Raw genomic sequence first — 24,346 nt, 5'->3', positions numbered from 1 at the left:
GCTTCCTGAACTTGGTTGTAAACTGAAGCATAGAGCCCTTCTATATAAATGACAAGTTCTTTATCTCTACATGAATGTGAAAATCACTTTTAATAATGTTTGAGATGGATTTGGAAGTTACTCAGAGCTGTGGACATTTTATTGCACTTTGAAGAGCTACCTTTAAATGGTGTACGTAAGTTGCCATAGGAAATACATGTGTATTTCATCCCTTCAGCATCAGACCCCTTCAAACATGGAGAAGTGTGCTGTTCAGGTTTGAAAATCGGATGAAGCTTTTACATTTCAGGAATAACAAAGCTCCTTGAGATGTGTTCTCTCAGTGAATAGGAGTGAGCTTATTTCATGGGCATGATCGACTGTTATCATGTATTATGTTAGTGTGTGCTTTTTAAAGGCAGATTTGCTAGTTATTGATGGAATTATTTCTGTTGCGTTCACAATATGGATACTTACGGAGTCATGAACGTTCTTCTGCAAATTCAGAGGACTGGGGATTTCCTGGCTTTCTGCTTTCCTTCTGGAGGTGTACTTCCTTCCTGTCTTCTGCAGAAGGTCTCTCATCAAGCTCAGGTTTTGCACATGACGTGACCACAACCTCTAAAAGCACCAGTTGGATTCCTTTTAAGAACCAGTGCGCAGACTGTTGGGTTTGCATTGCTATGCGTTGTGTGGGAGATAGCTCAGAACTTAGCTTGTCCTGGCTCTGCAACACCGAAAAATGGATACTGACATAAGTATCTGTTAATGATTTAAGGTAACCTGTAAGTGTTGAAGCACAGGCACAGCGAGCTTGATATTCGTGTTTGAAAGGGGTTTTTATCTCCTTTCTCAGCTTGTGTTGGGAAAGAAGATCGCTGTCACAAACAATAACATATAGATACACAACCTTACCTCAGTATTTACTGAGCTCTGAGGACTGGAAAAGAGACATCAAACTTAAGTCACAACCTTCTTGCATGTGTGAGGAATTCTGAGGCAGAGAACAGTCGTGGATAATCCAGAGAGAGGAGGAATGGATAATCCTCTAAACTTTAGCCCTTGGTGTGCACAGAAAGCAAAAGAGTATTCAGGTAACCTGGATCATGGTAGTTTTGACTCTGCATGGATGTGCTCGTTGGTGTTTGTTAAGTTGCGACTGGTGTCTGTGGAAACGGTATTGAGACACTTAGGGCTGCGTTTGCCTGACGTGCAGCTCTGTGAATCCTGAGGTAATTAAACACCTCCACAGTGGGAGGGGGCAAGTGAGGGGTAAGAGCAGAGCCATCCGCACACAGGTGGTTCAGATGTAGTGGGAATCAGGCAGAAAAACCCCCTTCGGTCGCCAAAATGTCGTTAAATCAAGACTTGAAACACCTGCGGGGTCTGTGCTCTCTATTGCACTGGCTGCTGCCGGGAGGTGTCGGCAGGGCCGCTGTGAGGAGAGGCTGGGGCGGCCGGCGCAGGACAGATCCGGTTCCATCCGGTTCCGCGGCAGAGCCGGCCGGGCACTACAGCGATGGCGCTGCCCCTCTGAAGCAGGTGTAAGAAAGGGCGTGAGGGGAGTAAAAGTGTGAGGAGGGAAGAGCTCAGGGGCCAGCTGTGGTGGACTGATACCTCCGTGTGCCGCTGAGGGAGGAGGTAGGAGAGTTGAGGGGGAAAAAGGTGGAGGGGAAGAAGTTGTTTTAGTTTCTTTGTTTCTCACCACCCAACTCTATTTTAATTGGCAATAAATTACATTAGTTTTCCTAAGTTGAGCCCATTTTGCCAGTGATGCTAATTGGTTAGTGATCCCCTTATCTTTATCTCTGCCTACAAGCTTTTTCTGTGTGTTTTCTCCTCAGGTCCTGCTGAGGAGGGGCGTGAGGGAGCAGCTGGGTGGGAGTCTGGGAGCCAGCCAGGGGAACCCACCATATGCACAAATAAAGCTCTCATTTTGGTGTTTTCCTCTGAAATACAAGGCAATGTAACCTTCAAAGAGAAAAAAAAAAAAAACCAACAAAACACATTTTTCAGTCCTACAGAATCTGTTCTTAGCTTTGGTGGTGATGGGTGGCCTGATCGTGCTGAACAGTTTCCCTCTTAATCTGATGTTTGAAATGATGATGTTAGTTTAGCTGAAATTCTTCCATGGATCCTAATCAAGACGCAGAACTTCATGGACTACTTGCAAGAGAGTACTCAACAGCATGTTAACAGCTGATTATAAGTAGGAGGGAAGGTTGAAATGGAGCTTTTTTTTTTCTATTGGTTTCTGAATAGAATCCAACCATATCTTAGAGAAGCAAAACAGCTTAAAAAGTAATGCTTTTAGAACTGAAAAAATCAACTCTGAATTCATTGTGTCACTTTCTGTCATAACTGCTGCTGTGGTTAGCACATTTTCATTTAGCCGTGCCCCAGTGTGTCACGCTTTGGTTTTGACAAGAGAGTGATCTGGTCTTGTTGTGTGATTTCAGGTTTCTGCACTGAAGAGCAGATTGAAGAAAGTCTCTACAACCACTGGAGATGGTGTTGCGAGAGCATTTCTCAAAGCACAAGCATCTTTCTTTGGGAGCTACAGAAATGCCCTGAAAATTGAACCTGTAAGTAGGAACTCAGTAAGCATAAGAGATAGATGTAAATCTGCAGCTGTAGTGGGGAAACTAGCAAGGTTTCAAAGTGTAGTATAGCCTGCTTTTACTAAGGCCAGCACTGTGGCTGTCTGGCTGAGTAGTAGTGAAAACAGCATTCCAGTTTCCAAACCAGAAGGAGGTGTAACAAGCATGATCAGTCACGCAGGGAGAAAACGACTATGGAAAGGTATTGGTGTTGCTTGGGTTTTGAAGACAGTCAAGTTGGACAAGAGATTATAAGAATGTGTAAACTAATGATCTTAGGAGACTAGTACAGAATGGACCATTTTCTCTCTCTGCAAAACCTGGGTATTCATTGTATTATTTTAAAGGTAGTAAGATACTTTTTACGCTATCTATGCATAACTGTGATGTGTGCAAATTTAGGGAATCATGAAGTTTAAGAATGTAAGTAGTAAAGAAATTATGCTTTTGCAGAAATATGAAGAATGTCTGGAGTTGAAACTATTGACGATAAATGATCTCTTAGAAAAATTCAATCTCTTGGTTTTGTTTCAGAGCTGATCTCTATTTTGCAATGATTAAGTGCCATCTGAGAAGGGAAGGTTTTTTCTGTACTTCATCTTATGTTTTATTGCTTCTAGTGAGGCATCTGTTCCTGGCTTACTGCAAGTAGCTTCATGGACTTTGATACAAATCAGTGCAGACAAATTGATGTATTTCCACATGTTTTGTGACACTCTGGTTTTGCTGTTGTGTACTTTTTGTGTTCCGTTTAAAGTGTGCATCTTTTGCTGATTGTCAGTTAGAGACTGGGTCAATAGTATGAGGGATATTCAGGTGTAAGTCATGAGATATGTCCCAGATATATGAGGAATGAAAAGTACTGATTGCAGAGCAATCCACAAAATACTTCCAAAATATCCTATTATCCCTATTCCTGAAGCAGGGGAACTAAAATGTGTGCACCACAAATGCTCATTTGAAGTACTGTTGTTTAAGACCTGTGGCTGCTTAACAAGAAGATCTCTGTCAAGGACAAAACGTACTTTTGTCTTAATACATTCTTTCATCTGCAAGCATTGGGAGGCAGAGTGGAACATCGCTAGTAGCAATGGAGAGTTTGAATACCCCTGGGAGAAGCTGAGTTCTGAGTGTAAGGGGGGAGGCTAAATGAGTGGAGTGAAAATGAAGGCTTACTAGTTGAGGTGTTGTATTTTGCATTCTCCTGCTCTGTGAAGATTAATGAAGAAATCTGCTTGCAGACAAATATCTAATTTTAATCATGGTGTTAAAGGAAAAAACAGTCAGACTACAAGCATAGTGTTTCTTCTTAAGGTTGAGGATGTTTCAGTAACTAAAGTCTCTTCAGTACTGTAGTTTGTGTTATTTTTACAACCAGAAGGAAAAAATAGCTTACTCTGAATTTTAAGTAGTCTAGTTATCACCATCAAATAAGCATCATTCCAGCAGTTCATATTCCGGGTTCAGAAATGACTTTTGAAGTCAGCATGAGTCCTTCCATAGCTTACTGGGGGAATCCGTGTGTTGTGTCTGTATTAAAAATGAATTGTTTTGACTTATCTGTGATTGTCTGGGTCTAAGTATTGGGGTTTTAAAGCATCTAAGGTGTAATAATGGGAAGCGTTTAAAATGTTGTACGTATAAATAACAAAAATGAAACTAGCAAGGCACTCTGGCTGTAAGCCTCCTTTATCTGTGCTGGGGAGATACTGACTTCCCTTCATCCATGCAGGCTTCCTTGTTCTCCAGTGCTCCTCCCACTAGTTGCCAGGCAACTCTGGGAATATTGGTGTATGCTTTGCCTGGATGTGTATGTGAGATTAACTAGTTAAGGGATTTGTGAAGAAAAATAAAAATCTACATTGCTTTTCTGGAAATACCATCTGGTATTTTGAAGGCTGAATGTTAAAGATGAACATTCAAAATCAGCTGACAATGGCACACCCCTGGAAAGTGCAACTTTGAGGGACAGCAATCCCGAGGAAGCAAAGGAAATTGTTTGGTTTGCTTATCATTCCATCAAAGAAAACTTGTAAACGTAATTGCACAAATATGTCATTAAATCCAATTTTAATAATCAGGAAGCAGAAATTTTCAGGGCTTTCTTTGCCAAATCCTTCTATACATTAAATTAATTCAATTTCTGATTATACATTTCTATATTAAGATTTAGATAAAGAAAATTTGCAAGTGTTTCATGTGCTGAACGTGTCAGAGTGAAATGACCAGCATTCTGTTTCCAGTTTTACCACAGACATTCTGTGAGGTATTGGACAGGTCATACAACTACTTTATGCCTCACTTCCAGTTTCGAATATGCCAACAATAATTGCTATTGTCAAGAGACTGGTGTTAGTGCTAGGAACATCACACTCAAAAATTAGTTCAGTACCCTTGGAAAACCTGATCTTAAGATGCAGCAAAACTCCAAACAGTAGTGTGTAATGAGTAAAACAATTAGGAAATATACTGCTAGCTTCAGAAAAGAAAATGGGATTTTAATTTAATAACCAATAAGTATTGTAACTGGCAATTAGTAAAGGCACCTTGTAATTTAAATCCCCGTGTTTCTGTCTTGTGCTGCGCTTCAAATGCTGCACTTGAAATAGTCTTGTGTACTCTCGTACAATTCCATCTTCTGTACAGCAATTCTGTTCATTGTTATTTCCTGTCAGCTGATGAGCTCAGTTTGCTGGGTTTTTGGATCACACACTAACAGGTACTCAGAGTGGTCATGATACACATCTTCTTGTGTAGATACGGAGTGATGGGAGTTCTTGTTGAATAGTGGAACAATACTACAGTGTATGCAGCAGCTCTTTGATTGTTCTCCACTGATGTATCACAATCCACAGCCCACAGTGATTGTCATAATTTGCCTTAAAATTTTAATGTCTGGGAGAAAGTATTTTGAAACTGTTACTGGTGTAACAGTTGCAAGTAAACTCATTTCAGTGTGTCCGAGACAAATAAAAAAGCAAAAAGAAAATATGTTCTAAGAACAGTACATATTTTCAAATACCTCCGTTGTGATTTTTCTCTTGTCACCCTCACATGTAAAAATGAGGCATAAGCAACACCAAACATGTGGTTCTTTGCATTTGATGTCCCATAATTTGAAAAATCTGACTGTTCATTTAAAATCATTTATAATTAGGAAATAAATTCAAAGCAGCAGCAGCTTTTCCTCCTTTCATACTTTCTGTCTCAATAAGACAATTTAATTTCATAGTCCATTTCATCTAGTATAAGTTGACTTTTTGGGATAAGTGGTGTGAAACTATTTTTCATTATTCTCTGTAGGCTCAGAATGTGTCACAGAGCAGACTTTAAATTCACATTATACTTCAGCATAATAAGAGCTCCTACTCTGTTCATAAGCTTTTATTTTAAAGATACAAATATATTTTATGTATATATGAACCAGTAAACCAACAGTGCATGAGTTAGTGTTACTATAAACTTTGAGGCTTTCAGTAACTAGAACTTTTGCCTGTAAAGATGTATCCAGATACTACAGTTTGCAAGTCTAATCGTAAGATTTAGGTAATGAGGTTAGGTTATGTTTCCTACTGTGTATTTGTTTTCTGTAGTTGTGTTAAAGCCAGATTTTAAGTGTGGAAGAGTATTTGTTACATGTGATGTACTTACAGTCTCCACTGTCCTCTTGTTAGTAAGTACGGTAAAACATGTTTAGAAGCAGTGTATTTACTTGGCTGTACTGAGGCAGATTGTTATCTTCCTGAATACTGCTTAAATTTCTGACAGTGACACTAGTGTGAGTATTTTGTTCCCTTCAATGACTTTTTCCTTAATTTCTGATTTTTTCCTGTTTGCAGAAAGAATCTTTTTATCTTCTAAATATTTAATTCACAAAAGTAGGTAATCTTCAACAGAAACAGCTGTTTAATTACTGTGTTTGTGAAGGTGGTTTGTAGCACTTAATAGTTGTATATATACTGGTAACGGGAGAAATAAGACTCAAGTTTCCTGCATAAAAGACGTTGGCTGTGCACTTTCTTCTGCTGACACCTAGTGGTTAGAGACAACATTTTATCGGTGTTGTTTCAAGAGCAATCTTTGTTAAGAAACAAGCATCCTAACACCTGTGAGTAAAGGTAAGCTCAGGGTGTACCCTGACTGAATGCAGTGGCATGTAGGGGAAGATACAATAGTGGTGATACAGCTGGTGCTGGTACAGTTAGGCTAAGCCACGTGGGAGTGCTTTTTCACCAAGCTGGGTAGCTTAACAGCATGCTCCAGATTTGATGTAGTGTTCTCAAATGACAAGTTTTGTCTGTTCTCTGGGTGTGTGGTCACTCCAGTGAGTTTTGCAGAGGAAACTGCGTGTGCTTAATGCAAGACTGTAGCCTGACAGATTTGAAAACCTGGTTTATTTGCACTTTGCTTTAAAAGCTGTAGATTCTGAACAGATATTTCTATTTCCACATTTTGGTTCCTTTTACCTGTATTTCATTGCTATAACATAAGGTGAAAATTATTGTGCTTATTTTGCTTTTGCAGTGCTCCTGTTTTTTGTACAGATAATTAAGGAGGAGTAATTTTAACATTCTTAACCAGAAAAGCTGTCAGTATCTGAGTGCCTCTGCAGGCAGTTTTCACATTAACTTTGCTGGTTTGCCTCGATAACTTGTATGCAGGCACTGTAAAATTTGGTGTCTGTTTCACACCACAGTGTACATGGTATACTGAGGTGAGAGGTATATATACTGCAGTGTGAGCAGAAGGAGCCCGTTTTAATTCTAATACGCTACTGAAGAGACATGTCTGTGCATGAGATTCTGGCATTTGTTTGGATTTGAATCAAGATGTCCTAGTTTGTTTTTAAAAGGCTGAATTAGTTATATGAATTGATTAATCTAGGTATGAAGGTGATGAACTCTGTGTTCTTTGTAAGATGGTTTCTTGTGTGCATTGTCATGTTAACTAAAACCAGACCTTTCATTTATAAAATCTATGTAAACCTGGTATTAGTGGATTGTGAATATGCTAGTTATTTGTAAGTTTGTATTTGATACTGGATTTATACACTTGCAATAGGTTTGAGTATTTCCCGTATGTGCAAGTCTGTGGCAACAAAGTCTCTGATTTGTGGCAATGTCTCTGAGAAGGTGAACAATTAATACAGTTGCGTTACTTGTAGCAAGAACTATTTTCCTGATTATTTGGCTCATACTATCTTCTGAGGGCTGCCCAGCAAAAATTCTTCTTTGCTTTGCTTTCCTTGAGAGGCTTTTTCCCTCTGTGAATGAATTGGAATGAAGTAAGAACAGGGCTGTGATCCCTGTGCATTGATGAGGGGGTGTTGCTGGTTACTTGTTAAGCAGATTTTGCACTGTTTCTAAACAAAGTAAGTCTCCAAATAGTCAGGGAGAAGAGGGCAAAGGGAGCTGTGATGGTATTAAAAGTTTAATTAAATTGTTTGTGAGGATATTTTGAAATTAATGTCAAAATACAAACAAAACCAGAAAAAAATCTAACTCTATTTTAGCATCTTATTAGTGCTGAATACTTTATTGAGGATTTTTTTTATATTTTAATCAAACATTTGCTTTCAGTGCTGGAAAGGTATGGCCAGTAATGGTCACTGTTTGCAGATTCCCTGGAAATAGTGGTGTTCTGTTTTGTGATGTTTCCCACAAGAATTAAGGTGTCTATATATAATCTCAAACTGAGGAAATACGTTGTTGTGGTTTAAAACATCCACTGGTTTTCAATGATATTTAAAATATATGGAATAGTAGTTGGGAGCTTACTGAAGCTTCAACATGCTATTAACAAAACAGAACTGTTTAAAGTTACTGGTACTGCAGTGATGGTGGTACTTTTAGTAACTGTTGCAGAGTGTGAAAATTCCAACATAACCTACATCTTTCAAATTGAACTGGGATCATAAATAGTTACCAGTGCTAACTGGAATGCATTGGAAATTACTTACAATAAGGGAGTCTCTTCAGTGAAGCAGCAATTAATTTCTTTATGCCTTCATGGCTAGTTATTCAATCTTATTCAGGTTTATTAGCCCGAGCAACCATTAGTCATATGACTGGGTAATTTCTGATTAACTTTAATCATTCTGAATTGCTTTGGTTTAAATTCAACCTTAATCTTCCTTAGATGCATCCATTTATGAGTAAAAATCTTGGAGGCAGTCAGCCTACTTTTCTGCTTCCACACTTTTTATGTACTTTCATTGGTGAAGTTACTTGCTAATTTGTGGAGAGCAATGTGCTTAAGACATTACAAAGCATTGTCTAATCTTAATATGATTTCATTATAGAAACTCATATGTATCTGGAATATGTATCATATTCCAGTTTTCAAAGTGCTGTAGCTGAACTACACTGGATGTATACATATATGGGTTTATGTGTATACACTGCTGCCTTAATGCTGTTATCCTGGCAAAGCCTGATCATTTATATTTCCATTCTAGAGATGACAACATTCTACCAGTTTTCATAATTGTAACTAATACAATTTTTTTTATTTTTATTTTTTGCAATTCAAGCAACAGTGAGGAAAAAGGCCATTATAGATAGCAGGAAATTTAAAGTTAACATTTCTTTTTCAGCATAACATTCAATTCAACTGAAGAAAAGAGTGTAATAAGCTATAGGCTTGTTTGTGCAGGAGTGTAGAGACATTACTGAAGAGTTCCTTTATACCCCTGTTCTCTTCTGGGTTTCTATTATCCATCCTAGTAAAGACAGCACTTGTTTGATTATCCATGCTGCAGCCGTGTGTCTGTGCTGCTGTGTGTCCAGTGCTGACCACTGCATCCTATGCCAGGCTCAGCTGGCCGGTGGGTCATCCCTGTGGTGCCTGCAGGGTGCTGCCTACCTGATCCCACTTACATCAGGTACCAACAGCAGCACTGCGTCTGCAGGAGGAAGCATGAGGATGCTCTCCAGTTCTTTTTTTCCCAACATTGTATTGATGTAAAGCTCCTACAGTGCAATATACGTAAGATGAGCTGCTGCCTTATGTATTGTTAGTAGGTATTAGTTTTGATTCCATCGTTGTTATGAATTCCTTCCTCAGAATCTGGGCCCCTCTATTATCAGTATCACTGTATGGATCTTTCCGTGTGCTTGATCATTCCGTGCTGCTGAGATATAACTGAACTCTAGAAACGTTAATGTTTCTGGGTAAATTTATTCTGAATTTTAACCTTGAGACATAGGATCACTTTCAAATGAGATGTAAAAGTTTCTCAAAATTTTTTAGGAAATGAGATGCAACTTTGCAGTTTAAAGTAATTTTTAAAAGGCATCACCTGCATTCTGGATAGGACACAGCTTGACAAGTATCCATTAAAAATTAGTGTTGTAATTTCCTGTATTTGTTATAACCTCTTACTAGAGAATCTGCCTTAACAGCTGTTGCTTATTCTTGGTGTCAATACCCTGGTGCAACCACTGAATTGGTACCTTACTTCTACAACAGTAAATATTTTTTCACAAACCCACTTGCACAGTTGCATTTTCCTACTATCCCAGGGTATTATGTTTAACATCTCATCAGTCTTGGTAGAGTTGTTCCTCATATGAGCTCTGAATGGGTTCTTATTATCCAGGCTGCTGTAGCTAATTATAATGAACTAAAGTATTAATGTTGTTCTGGCATTGTATCTGCTGTCTAAGGACTGTGTGTACTTTATAAAAAAAGCTGTTACTCTGTATGTCTGTTTAAATTCATGGCCAAGGAAGGTAAAGTTAAGATTAGTCCCAGAGATATTTAGGTCTCCAACAACAGTGGGCGTTTCAAAGTGTTTTAAGAGGACAGTTTGTTGTTTAGGTTTTTAGACTATTAACTTTTTTTTGCCTTTACGGGTTCATAAGTAATATCATGATACCAGTAACACAAAGTGATACGTTTCTCAGGAGACATTTAACAGCAGTGTGATAGCATGACATAAGGCCACTATATTAATTATTTTATATCAATCTCTTGCCCAGACTTAACACTATAATTTCCTTCAACAATTCCAGATCCATAAGATCTGAGTAGGACAGAAGTCAGAAAAGTAGATGGTGTGTGGTACAGAGTATAAAAGCAAATGCCAATTGAGTCCAAAAGGAATTTTTGTTGAAATATGTGTGCAGTAACATTAAAAAGTGCCTCTTACATACTGGTGCATAATTCATTTTGAAAAGGCTTTGCAGCATTCAGTGCTTTATGTGCTGTGAAGTATGATTGTTGCCATGGTGAATTATTTTTTTAAGTTATTCAGTGGAAGAGTAAATAGTTGTTTCCAACTCCCAGTAATTACCACATCCCGGTTGCTTCCTCTGCATAGCCAGCTTTTGCATAGCTTTTTATTTGCGCATGTATATTTTAAAGGTATATAGTATGTACAGATGAAATCTTGCCTTTCACCAGAGCTGTCTCCATAGGTCAGGGGTTTAGGAGTGTTTGACCATATAGAGAAAAAAAGGAGGAAGATAGCTACTGCTTGTTTTGGGTGTGTACAAACTTTAAAAAAAAACAAAAAACAAAAAACAACAAACCCAAACTGTAAGGGAAACAGTGAGCAGAAGCATGTATTAAATAAAGCTTTTTGGTTTACTTGCAATTTTGTTATTCCTTGTAAAGTCAGTGCTAATGTATGCGTAATAGAAACTTTCTCACCCATCTTTACTCTTTTCCTCTTCAAAGTGCTGTTCACTCTCAAAGATATGCCTATATAGAAGTCTAGTAATGCCTAAATGGTGGTACTTTCTAAGTCTCATCCTATCACTTTACTACCAGATAGGAGTAGACAATGACAGTGACACTGACAGTTTCAGTGTGTAAAACCTCATGTTTGTATGATAAAAATGGAGATAAATTGGATTTCTCTCTATCCTAGAACTGAAACTTAAGACTGTTTTTTTCTAGTGAAGATTATGTGTTTTGTGGCATTTTGAAGACCCTAGTTTTTGACAAGTTCACTGAGAAGCTACCTGTAGCTATTGTTAGGTTTTACCCTTCAGGGAAAGTGTTCTAGAAGACAAACCACCCAGAATTCAAAATCCCTGACTGAAAAAGATTTATTGAGGAGAGACAGTTTTGTTTGTTTTCTGTGTGGTTTTTGTTTTCCTTTCAATCCTGGTTCTGTGTTTTGTCTCTGAGCATTACTGTTGCTACAGCCAAGTTTTTGCTTTTGCTTTTGCTGTTGTAAACCTTAAAAATGGCTCTTTTTCTAACAAGCATTTACTGTTCTTGAAAATGCATTTAATATTCTACATCTAAGTCTGTTGAGATACACATATGTTAATGAAACCAAAAAGACGTTCTCTTTAATCTCTTATAGCAGTCTGTTATGTAGTAAATAGAATTGTTTTGTAATTTCCAGACTGTTACAAGATACTGTGTTGTATAATTCTGTGTGCCATGCTAGGGAGAGAAATTAAGATTCTGAGGGCAAGGTAATAAAAAATTCTATTTGACAAAGTTAGCATGAGCCTCTGCTGAATATGGCATTTCTGCCATGGAAGATTCAAACTTTCCTGCCCCTCATATGTGTTAAAGTGGAAAAAAACCCCGACACCCAAAACTATCCAAACTAACAACCCCTCCCCCAAAACCCCAAACCCAGCATGGGCGTGGATTTGTACTTCAGTCTAGACACATTGCCCAAAGTGAGGGATCAGATTATCTGCATCTTGTGTTGTACTAACAGCAGTAATGGATGAAGCATTGAGTTCCTTCAAATGTGCTTCTCATAATGCTGATGTTCATAGTGCTCCTTTGGAGATTATTAATGTTTACTTGCTTCATGCTGACATTTAAGTGTTTGTGCTATGTTAGTTTGTTGGAACCTGTGAGCAAGCTGAAGAGAGTATCTAGTGTTTCACTGTAGAAGTGACTTTGCAGCCTCTGTCGCAACCAGCAGACTGGATGGGGTCACTTGTTGTCTTCTGCGTTGGTGCTGCAGAAATAAAAGTAGCTTTGTTCAAAAGCCTCTAAATCTTCCTATTACCAGGAAAGGTTGTACAGTGAGGAGCAGCTCTGTGATACCACAGCTTTACTGTGGATGGATTTGTACATTCAACTGACAAATTCTTTGTCTGTGCCTTTCACACCTGATTCTCTGGCTGTTTTTTTGAGTTTTTTTTTTTTTTTGGTGCTATTTTATACACATGGTTTTGTTTCTTCTCAATTTGTTTGAAGCCTTTTTTTGTGTATTTTAGCCTGACTTTTGCCTGTGTTTTCATTGTGTGTTCTCCTGATACTTTGCTTATAATTGAGAGCTCACAGTCTCAGCAAGCAATGAAGCAATGTGCAAATGCCACCAGGCAGGAAAAGTTGAAGATATTTCCTGAACTAATAAAGCGCAGGGGACTTAGAAGAGAACAATGAAGCAAGTAAACAAACACCAACCATAAAATAACATGACTGCTGAATTCAGCTTCTGTGTAAGGCACTCAGTGCCTGTGTGTTTCTTAAATGAGCTGTGAATAAGTTGCATTTGGCATTAGGAAATAAACCCCAAAACAGCACCACCCCTCCCCAGAAAAAAAGCCCAAAATGCTAAAAACCCTTCCCCAAAAGATTGCTCAGGCAGGTAGGGAAAGAGCAAAGTTCACACTCTCACTAGTATGAGTAGCTTTACAATTGTACAGAAAGCATGACTTCCCTTGAAGGAATATGGTAGAAGAGATTTTGGTGTTTGGATTTTGATGTAGATGGCAGTAGCGTGTCTTGATGAAATAATGCTAAACATTAAGAGTATTTGAGCAGGTTAAGAACAAACTAATGGAACAACCATTCCACTCTGGTCTTTCACCGTGCACATCAGAGATTGTGTATGAATTGGACCATAGAATTTGTAATCTTACAGCATGAAAAGAGTAAAGTGAAAGGCAGGAAATCAAAATTACTTGTAATGATTTGCACAGATAGGTGATAGAGCTCCTGCAATGAAAGCCTGAAATGCTATAGGGCTAAAGGCACAATGAGCTGCTTGTGTGTGTGACAGAAGTGACAGTTCAGTTTGATTGCTTCCCATGGCAGGCAGCACAGGAGACCTGCTCTCCTTCAGAGTTGTCCTTCTCTTCAGTCTCACATTGAGATATCCTTATACTGCCCCCAGGCTTAGCGAAATCATGTGTGAATGTAGCTTCAGTGGTGTGCCAGCTACTGCCAGCTCCATTCTTCAGTCCTGGGGAGCATGGGGGGATCCAGCTTGTACTTGCTATTTTTGCTTTCTGGAAAGGGCAAATGGGAAGGGGCCTATGCCCCTTTTCCGGTTTGTGTCTTGCATACCCTCAGAGAATTGGGCAACTTTTTGTCACAAGTATGTTGATTTTGTGTGGGCAGAGCGTTAGTGAAAGATAAATTCTGGATAAATGTGTTGTTCTTTAAAACACGCATTACTTCAGTCTAGTAAAACATCAAGTGAAAACATTCTGTCTTTTTTTTATCTTTCCCTAATTTAATTCATTGTTCTCTGTTCTTTCCATTCACTGAGTAGCAGCTTTTGGTAGTGACAGATACTGTATTGTGACTGAAATATGCATTTTGTAAGTCATAACTTGACTTGGTATTTAAATAAACTGTATATGTACAGCGTGCAAGATTTATGCAGAACACAGCTGGAGGTATTCTGCGCAGAATTCCTATGGTTTAAAATGTCTCTTTCAAGTTGGAAAATGTGTTGTGAAGTAGATCCCATTATGATAATTGGACGTTAAGCTTCTCTGTCTTGCTCTATTATTTTTTTTGAATACAATTAACACATCACATACACTTCACCTGGTCTCTCCTCATTTACCTCTGACACTTCCTTGATATTTATTTAGACACATGTGGTGTCTTTCTTTGAACTCAATAGTTGGTATATTCACTAGATTTTTTTTATAAACATTTTTCTCGTTTAGAGATATACAATTAGTTTGCATTGTTAGAGAAAAGTGTACACATCGATGTTGATTTAAGTCTTTTACTTATTTGTTAGGTGATCTGGACATAAATTGTATAAAGATTGTAGAGAAAACTGATTATTTTCAAATCAAAATACCTGCTGGGAAGTTGGAGAAGCAGCTCATTTTATTTGTAGTTCTCACAAGGGAACAGTGCAGACAAGATATGCAAAAAGATACCTAGAGAAAAAAAAATATAAAAGAAGACTATCTTTAATTTGAAATTGTTGTATTTAAGGTGGCAAAACCAGGAAGCACAAAACTCGATGTTTTGTTGAATTAAGCTTTATTCTTTTAGATTCAACAGCAATGCTTTTATTTCTGAAAACAAAAGAAAAGAGAGTAAGTTATTTTTCAAAATAAGGCCACAAACTTAACCAGGACTTAATAAAATACTGTTGGCATAGTTTTGATATCTGAAATAACAAAAGTAGTCTGTGTTGTGTAACATGGATAAAACTGTTAGCTACATAACGCCAGTATCCTCCAGAAGACAACTTGAAATTACATGAAATAGTTTTGGTAAATTTTTTTGGGAAAAAACCCCAAACTCCCAACCAAAAAAAAACCCACACAAGGAAAGTATCTGATAGATGAAATTTTAGTGATTTCACAGGAGAAGATAATATTAAAATACCATTATAGTGTATATTTCATTTGTGGAAATTAGGTTTGGAGTTTCCTTCATTTTTTGTTTTTTGTTTTTTTTTTTTTTTAATTTATTGTAGCTTTAGGAACACTCCCAGGGCCTGGAGGTTTAATAAGGAACAAATCAAAAATCCAGTCACAGCTTGATTCTCACAATAGAGTAGGAAATTATTCTGGATTATTTCATTAATTTTAGCTGCAGTTTGGAATAAACTGGGACTGTGTTTTTGTAGAATTCCTGTTCATAGCCCATTTGCATGGTAGCTGTTGTCCGTAAAATTTTCACTACTCGTATTACTGAAGATAATTGTAAATTAGTTTATTACAGGAAAAAGGTGTCATGTACTGAATAAGAATTCATTTTCTTTGTCCTAAAATTGAATTTATCAACTTTGAGCTTTTCAGGTCTAAGACTCCAAGGTTTTCCTATGAAAATTCAAAGCTGTTCTGTTCTGAAAAAAAATGGGAAGTAAGCTGAGTCCTTGAATGAGTTTTAGATAAAGCATGATTTTTATCCTTACGGAAGGTTTGTATGAGTTCTCATACATGGCAGAGAGTCTTCCTTGATTCCTGCAGCACCCCTTAGTTGTGAAATGGAAATCCGTGCAGTGTGAAGGGTTCTGAAATGGTGTCCACAACAAAGGGACCATGATGGTGACAGAGTACAAAAATGAGGTGTGTTTGGTTGCTTCACCATAGCCATCACCATGGAGAGATCCATTGTTCTACCCTTGCATCTTTGCTGGGTTGCTTAGGGAAGGGCGTGATGCAGAAACCATTAGAACGGAGCATTTCTAAAGGAGATCTATGTCACAATAATGCAAAAGGAAATCAGTGTGTTCTTTTGAGATACCTTTGACTTTGGCTTCCAATTTTCAAAATGTACATTTAAAATTATCTCTATATAGAACTACTTGGAAGACTATTTTATTTTTTTTAATGAAATCATTCTGTAATAAAATATTTCGAGTACTGGCTAAGCTGTAAAGCTTAGGGCTGATAAACAAAGCATCTGAAGCCAAATGGCCCCTTAGCTAACCCCAATTAAAATAAAGATTTCATTGCGCTCTGTCCTGACAGAGAGGGAACATATTGTTGCCTTTAAGGGAGTTTGGTTTAGTTAATGAAAGAATTTATTTCATTTTTTTTTTTTTTCAAATACAGAACCTAATTAAATAAGTTTCAACTTGACTTGTAGTTAAGGACATTTTAACTCCTTAAAGGATACTTTTGTGTCCAAAAGTAGCTCTCCTTTGAATAATTTCTGGTGCCGTATTTAGTTTTGTGATTTATATACTAAAAATTTTTACAGCAGTTCTCATGGGAGTAACATTTTTTAAATATACATGCATATATGTTGTTGGTACTAAAAGTGTTAAACTTGGTATTGAGGTTACTCTCTTCAGGCATCCTACTTGGTGTGAATTATTACTCAGAGATAGTAACTTATCCTAGATTCTTAAAAGCAATGTGGAAATGGAGGTTGCATGGTTTTGCTCTGAATGCACTTTTAAAAGCTGTAAATGATATATGTACATTGCTTACTCCTGCTGTTCAGTGAAAGGAAAGATATATCAAAGAATTATTTTTGGTAAAGCTTTCCAAGCAGTAGTTAAAATCTATACCTCTGGAACATTTTTTCTTAGAGAGGATTAATGATGAAAATGAAAGCAATTTGTAAGGATTACAGAGGTGGTTGGCTTGCCTTTCTTCAGCATCCGTCTGTACTTGTATAGGTAAAGTTCATCCCCCATTTGTCAACTAATATAATAATTTATTACATATTCTCCACTAAAAATATATGAAGAATAAAGAACACTTTTATCTAAAGGTGCTTTCTTCTTACATGCAAGAACATTTTCTACTTCACACTTGAAGGCAGTCAAAGAATGGGAATGCTGGCACTTAATTTCTTACCTAAAATTTGAAAAATGTTAAATGGCTGCTGTGTCTATGGTAGTAGAATCCTGTGAGATGAGGCATAGTCTCCGTTGAATAATAGTGAGTCATGCTGCTACTGGGCTGTGGTGTTCATGCTTTGTTCATGTAGTACCTGTAATTAAAGCACCAGGCCAGCATTGGTCAGAAAGTGGTGTGTATGAGTTAAATTACTTGGTACAGAAGCTGAATCTAGTCAAGGATATTCATGCTTAAGATAAACAATTTTTAGTTGTAACAGATATGTAACTGTTTCCCGAATGTATCTATGAAACTGCACATACATACTGGTTTGGAGCATGGCTTTCCAGTTAATGGGGAGGATTTCTTGATCAGAATTTTAAAAACACACATATTTTGCCTCCTGAGAGTTTTAAGCTGATGTTTGAAGTGTGTGTTCTCTTCCAAATGTCACTTAATCATGCATTCTTCTTTACATGTTGAATAAATTGCATTCCAGCTCTCTTAAAATGAGTTTCCAGGGTGAGCAAAGAAACTGTCTCCAATGAAGGGCTACTGATTTCCCCTAAGTCAAAGCCATTCCCAAGGCTTTTGAGTACTTCTGCTTCAGATGCTGGATTTGATTGTTACCTTCACCTATGGAGGTAGATGATAGTTAAAGGATTTCTACCTGTGTGAGGAAATAAATTTTATTTACAGATAAGTCACAAATACTTCAGGTTTCAACTTTTAGTTGAAAAAGTGCGTTGTTTGATGCAGGTGTGAACTTGAATGAAAGTAAGGACTCAATAGTCCTGGAATCCTAAAAATCTTCATTTGGCATATGTTACAGATCTTGAGATAACTAAAACGCAGTGCTGTTCTTTTCCATGAATTTCTGTAGATCATTATAATTAAGATGTTTTTCAGAAATCTCAAGAATAGTTGCCAAAGATAACCCAAAATAAGAGTTCTCGATATCCTTGTTCTGCCCTACAGCTACATTTCCCATCCATTATCTTGTCATAGCTTATTGTGCTCAATTTTAATTAAATTACAATAGCAGTTTTGCAGTCATGAGTGACATGAAAGTTTTCCAAAGACTATTATACCCACAGGATATTTCCCTGATGTGTTTTTCTTGTTTTTCACCTTGTCCAAATTCTGTTCTTTGGTGACAGAGAGCATGGAACAGAAAATGAAGAACATGGTGTAGTGACTTGATTGACAAGTATCGGTTTACAGATACCAGATACAGATACCAGTTTACAGATTACCAGAAGTAATCAGTTGCACTTTGTCGTCTTTGGGAATATTTGTTCCAATAGTCATATAAGAATTCTTAAAAACTAATGTATTTGATTAAGATATTGGCTTTCACTTAATTTTATTTATGCTCAGTGTAACACTGGGTATTCTGAGTTTAGGTTTCAACATACAGATGCTGAATCTTTAAATACAAACCCTGCTTTTGCAGTGCCGCAACCTGCAGTTCTTGCTTTTCTGCCTTTAAGGTTGTTGTACTCACAGATGTTACCCAGACATTTTACTTTGATATCCCAGAGTCTGAAAAGTCGCTTTTTATGCTTTTAAAATAATAATATTGTTGGATCATCAGTCCGTATTGTTGCATAGGAAGCCCTGTAATATTAATTGCTTGTCAAATCCCTAAGAAATAATAAATTAATGTGCTTGATCATAATGCCATGTTAGGAGCTGAAGTTTGCTGATGTCCCCAGCCTCTCTATTTAACACAATTACAGATACACATTCAGGACATTTGAGTGGATTGCATTTCATTAATACGATTTGAGCAGACAATACCAAGTTGCTGTTGGGCCTGCTCTGACAGCTAATTACTGAAATGAAGTGTGTACATGGCTAAGAAACAATGGAGCACTTGTCAGGAACATTGAAACAATGCAGAAATAGTGCCAAATCTTGGAGTCAGTCCTGTTCTATGTAGGCTAGGTAGTAATCCTGCCAAGCACTTTATCAAATGGTATTGGGGAAGTTTGTATTGGTTTGGGGGAAGATTGGAAGGGGTACTTGGGAGAGGATTTATTTAATACACAAGCAAGAGCAGACTCAGTATATTTCTTGAGATGAAAGTCTCAGTCTGATAGAGTCGAAGGGGAGTGATAACATCCAGGCTTCCTACCTTCCTGATCTTTCCCAAACATCCACATATATCTGCAAAATTGTTAAAATTAGCATGAATATGGCTACAAAGCATTTTTTTTCATCCAATTCTACTGGCTTCTGTGTTGTAAGAGAAGGTGCTAGTTATTATTGGAGATTTTTTTCCTATTCATGTTAGGAGAACTCTTGGATTACCAGTGTGGTTTATCCTGATGCACACATCCATATCCCTGACTGTAACAAGAGCCACCTCTCAGTGGCTCATGTTATTTAATCTGTTTGTGTTGAAGTTCACAGGTAACATGGAGACGAGGGAGTTTGTGTTAAATACACTTGAGCCTTTATTACCTCAGTAGCACTTGCTCATCTTTCTGGTTTAGAAAGGCATTTTTCTTCTTAATTCTTAAATATTAGTAAACAAAACCAGAGGAAACTGAGATGTGTTTCATTGCAGTGACAATAACGAATATGTTCATTTAGTCATATTTGCAATCTGGTGACCTGTACAAAATTGCAGCTTAGTTTCTTGGTTGGTATGAGAAGGCATCTTTTAAAGTACACCACTTTTAAAAGCTCCAGAGTTACAACCAAGATGCTTGAGAGGCTTTGCTTTAGTCTTCATTAGCGGGTAACTCAAGGATACACTACAGGCCATTCCATCAGGCAGTAAAATAATTGCAGCAGAAAAATATTCTGTTTCTTGTTGAATTTGAATTGTGAATCAGAAATGTTTAGATTCATCTTCAGCTTCAGTTGAAGACAAAAAGGACAGTGGCAGCTTTCCTGTAAAGGGTCTGTCTGCCTGATCAACTCAAAAATTCATGGAGAGGTGCTGGAATAGTTTGCCATTCTTGCAATTCATTTTACAAAACAAGTTCCAGACTGAGCTCTGCTTTCATGTATTCTCTCTCCATGGAAATTATGTCCTTTTTCTCATTTCAAATTAGATGAGTACAATGAAATCCTTATTTTACATATTTATTAACAAGGCTTTCATCCCTGTGGTATTGTAACTATCCTCACTACTGTATGCAAAGAAATTACAAGAACTCTCAAACCTTTAGGAGGAGGTATGTGTGATCACTGTTTTTCAAGCTCATATCTCTATTCTTGCATGTTGCTCCACCAGCCCTTATTTGTTGGCCTTCCTTTCCATGCACCGTTGATGGCATTGATTTTGTTTTTCCCAGTTCTGAAATAAATCACATTACAGACCTCATGCCATGTTCAAATCCCTTTGGATATTCACTGTTACAAAAATTGATGAGTGAAGTGACTCCAGTGCCTGGCATGTGGAGGGTTAAGGGAATTTTTAGCCTCACCAAAAAGTATTTGGTCAGGTACTCAGGTGCTGGAAATTTTCTTAGCAACATCAGTCACTGAGGAACACAATCATCTGCTGTTCTGGGGTAGAGATTACAGAGCTTAATGATTAGCTACTATAAGCTGCAGCTGATGCCAGACTCTACCCCCTTTACACCTAATTAGCCTCATTAATGAGTTCTTCTGCTCTCCACAGAGAGGGCTTCCTCCTTGGAATAGAAGGCAAAAATACTTCACCCAGGTAGATGTGCTGAAACCTTTAATTATTGCCCACACCTGCAAAGCGTTGTGTCTCTGACAGCAGTATTGCTTAGCTGAAATTGTGCTTACTTCCAGTGACCACAGTACAATGTATTAACTCTTTAGCACCTTAGGAACAGTTTTTAAGTATTTATAGAGTATAAGCCTATAAGCACTTAAAAATTATATGCTTAAACAAGATGGGTGTGTTTTATGGGGGTAGGAGGGTTGTATGTCACAAAATTGTTTCTGAAGTTCCTGAGTATTTTGTTTAACCCTGAAAAATGAGTTGAAATTGCTGTTGAATGTCAAGTAATGCATTTCCAGAACTAAGAACACTGTTAGGCAGGTTACATTCTTTAAATGAGCAACCTTTGCATTTGGAGCAATATAATTTTGTACTGCTAAAATTGAAATATGGACAAATCCTCGTGTAGTAATCAATGTAGGTGAGCTAATTAAGTGTTCTGCTGTCATTCTCAGCTGCAGCAAGTATTGGTAAATACTACATCCTAGTGTTTAAATTTATTGAAATCTGATAACATCGTGTTGGTTTTGTTGTTTATTTGTGTTAATACTAAAGGAACTATTGTAACATTTCTGTATGCACAAACTGTGCCCTTTAGAGCAAATGTCTATGCACCTTTATCAAATTGGCTCAAAAGACGGCTGAAGTCAGTGCTTATGCTAGTTTTTCATGGGTAGAGTTCAAAATCTTAATTTCTCCATTCAAATACTTAGGTTATTTAGTAACTTTTACCAGAGTAGCCAGCTTGCTTGACTTTACAGCAGGAAATGTCTACTGTGAGAATATCTGTCATCCAAGATGGCATCAGATGTCATCCATCTCTGGCACCAGAAAGAATGTGATCCAGGCCCATGGAGTGCTGAGCTTCCTTCAAGATGAAGTGAGCAGGGGGCAAGCTTCTCCTTTTTCTGCTTTCATACTTACCTTGGCTTTCTCGGCTTCCAGCTTGGCATTCCAGCACGTGAAGCAATTGGAGAGAAGGTCTTGCACTATAGGATGCTCCAAGTTTGCAGGCAACTGTAGCCACAATTTGTGGTTCTTTCTGAGGGAGTTTGAGCCAAGGAAGTTCTTTTCCTGGAAATTCATCTTCTAAAATGAATGGAAGATTGTGTGCCTCCCTCAAGGTGAGTTCAGTGCCTGTGCAGAGTGACAGGGCTTTTCTGCTGAAGCTGAGATATTGTTAGTTTTAGCCAACTTTCCCTTAAAGATGTTCTTAGCAAAATGCTGAGCTGATGTGAGCTAAAGCAGTGCAGTTTAATAGGAATTTGGAACAGAAAGTATATTCATATGATTGAAAGAGTATGAAGAAACAAATTAGGGTCTCAAAGCTGTGAGGTAACGGAAATAATAGACATCATTATTATCAGTTCTTGAGAATATGTAGAGCGAAGTTAGTTTTACTTTATTAATAGTTAAGACACCATCAAGCCTCACCAGACAAGATGTAGTAATGTGCTCTGTGAATCAGAGAAATTCGTGTGTATTTTCCATGACTGACGTTTGTATTGAATGCCAAGATAAAGCATCAAAATTAGTGATTTTTTCAAACATTTGGATAACGTTTTGTCAATTGTTAGTGCTCCTCTTAACTATTCCATCAATGGAATTGAAGTCTGTAGACTCTTCTGACTGAAACCTTGTCAGGTGTGGTTCTGTTTCCTGGGTGGCAGAGCCTGAGGCTCCAGGGCAGATGAGAAGGACTTTTACAAGATAAAAATTATCATTGAGGGCATGTGGGTCTGGAGGGGAGCAGCATTGGTGTTGTTGGCCCAGTGAATATCTGCCCATCTGCTCTCTGTCAGAATATGTTAGAAGTGCATCTGGGTCCGTGCCCCAGAGTTGCAGCTCCAAGCGGGTTATGTGCTTGTCTCCACGACAACTCGAGGAACTGTGTAAACTGCTGCGCTCTGAGCCAGATGCTTCCCTGCACATGTGGTCTAATTAGATGGCATTCTCCCCCCTCAGAAGAGTTCAGAAATTTTGCATGGTTTCCATGTCAAAAATGTGTCGCTGATGTAATGGGAGTCAGGAGGAGTCATGTGGCCAAACACTAAATAATTACACTTGCTGCAAAGCTCAGCTTCAGTGTGTGTGAGCTCTGGGTTTGCAGGAATGCAGAGCAAATTTCCTTCAGTTGTTTCATCATGGATTGAGCAAAACCTGTGGGGGAAGTGGTGAAAGGAAAAATCCAGGGTTTTTTGCATCCTAACACTGGATGCAACTTTCTTTTTTGTGAATATGCCAGGAAGGAATTGGAGGACTGAGGCAGATTACATGTCTTGCAATAGATGCTTGCAAGACACAGCATTCTCAGCCTCCCAGAAGCAGGATTTCTTTACCTTGTTTCTTTTTTTTCAAGGGTTTGAATAGAAACTGCAAGGAGTGAAATGTAGAGAAGAGCCTGGAGAAGTAAAACCAAACCTGACTTAAAAAAACTAACACCATCTAATATGGCAGTATCCTCTACCTGTTGTGAGATGGGGCAAAGGGCTTCCTTTAGTGCCAGTGATTGAGGAGCTCTGTGAAAAGTAATGGAAAAGTCGCACAGGTTTTGTGGTTATACTAATGTGGCTTTTTCTGTGTCTTGCCTCCTCATGTGGTAAAATCTGAGCCTCTTCCTAAAAGTGAAAAGAGAATGAAGAGTTCTTATTTATTGTGAAAGGGAAATGCTTTGCTTTTTTCCACGTGTGAGAAGTATCCTGGGCAGTCATGGAGTTGATTTCTTAGTTCTTTCCCAGAAGTTGCTTGGGCATACATACAGTATACTAAACCTCTGTATGAACAGTGTAGAGGCAAGTGTGTTTGGTGTGGCAAGTTCCAGTTGTTCCCAGGAGTGGATGCTGTTGCGTCTTTAAGAGTCTAATGATGTAAGTTACTGATTTATAATCTCACATCTGTGATAAATAACCATAGCAAGCAGATGTGCATATGCATTTGTATATTAATCCTTGACCACTTAGGCTTCCCCAGAGACTGTTACATGACTCGAACGGAAAGGAATGAAACTTTTTTCCAGTGTCCCTAATCCAGTGCCTTGGATTACCTCTCTCAGGGGACATGATAAATCCTTTCTCTAAAGTGACTTTTTCTGGCTGGATTTGTTCATGGCACTAGTTGAGGCTTCCACACCAAATTACCAAGTGGCATAACATGATGACAAATCAAACCTCAGTGAGTTCTAGCATAGTAATAGCATTTCCCTTACAGATACTATATGGAGGTGGCATTGCATATCATGTTATCTGATATATTGTGCATTAGTGTATCTACCAGAGACTGGATGTCTCTAACTCTGTGAAAACTTAAGTTTAATTCCATTATATCCATTTTATTTACAGAGATGGGGGCTTTGTTACTTAGCTGAGAGAGTGGGGTTTTATGACCTACGTTTATGACTAGAGTTTTTCTCACGTGTCTTTAGTGAAGCTAAAAATATTTTATTCTCTTTCTACATCTATATTAACATCTAAATAGCATATTAAAATATTTAGATTTTGAAAATAGCTGCTTTATTCAATGTGCTTGCACAAACCCGTATTTTCAACGTACTTGGGTGAATCCTGAAAGCTTCATTGATT

At 37.9% G+C, this 24,346-nt stretch overlaps 1 protein-coding gene across 9 annotated transcripts in view; it reads left to right on the top strand.

Moving 5' to 3' along the window:
• DENND1A (DENN domain containing 1A) overlaps positions 1–24,346 on the top strand; it is a 192,089-nt gene that overhangs the window by 118,397 nt on the left and 49,346 nt on the right. For all 9 annotated transcript variants that reach the window (XM_065695816.1, XM_065695810.1, XM_065695809.1 and 6 more), the window contains exon 13: positions 2,439–2,564. In XM_065695816.1, the coding sequence (XP_065551888.1) occupies positions 2,439–2,564 (126 nt within the window). The remainder of the gene's footprint in view (positions 1–2,438; positions 2,565–24,346) is intronic.

This window comes from Lathamus discolor, chromosome 15 (genome assembly GCF_037157495.1).
Source record: "Lathamus discolor isolate bLatDis1 chromosome 15, bLatDis1.hap1, whole genome shotgun sequence".
Classification (NCBI taxonomy): Eukaryota; Metazoa; Chordata; class Aves; order Psittaciformes; family Psittacidae; genus Lathamus; species Lathamus discolor.
The sequence above is the reverse complement of the archived record's forward strand: the minus strand, read 5'-3'. Positions and strand labels throughout refer to the sequence as shown.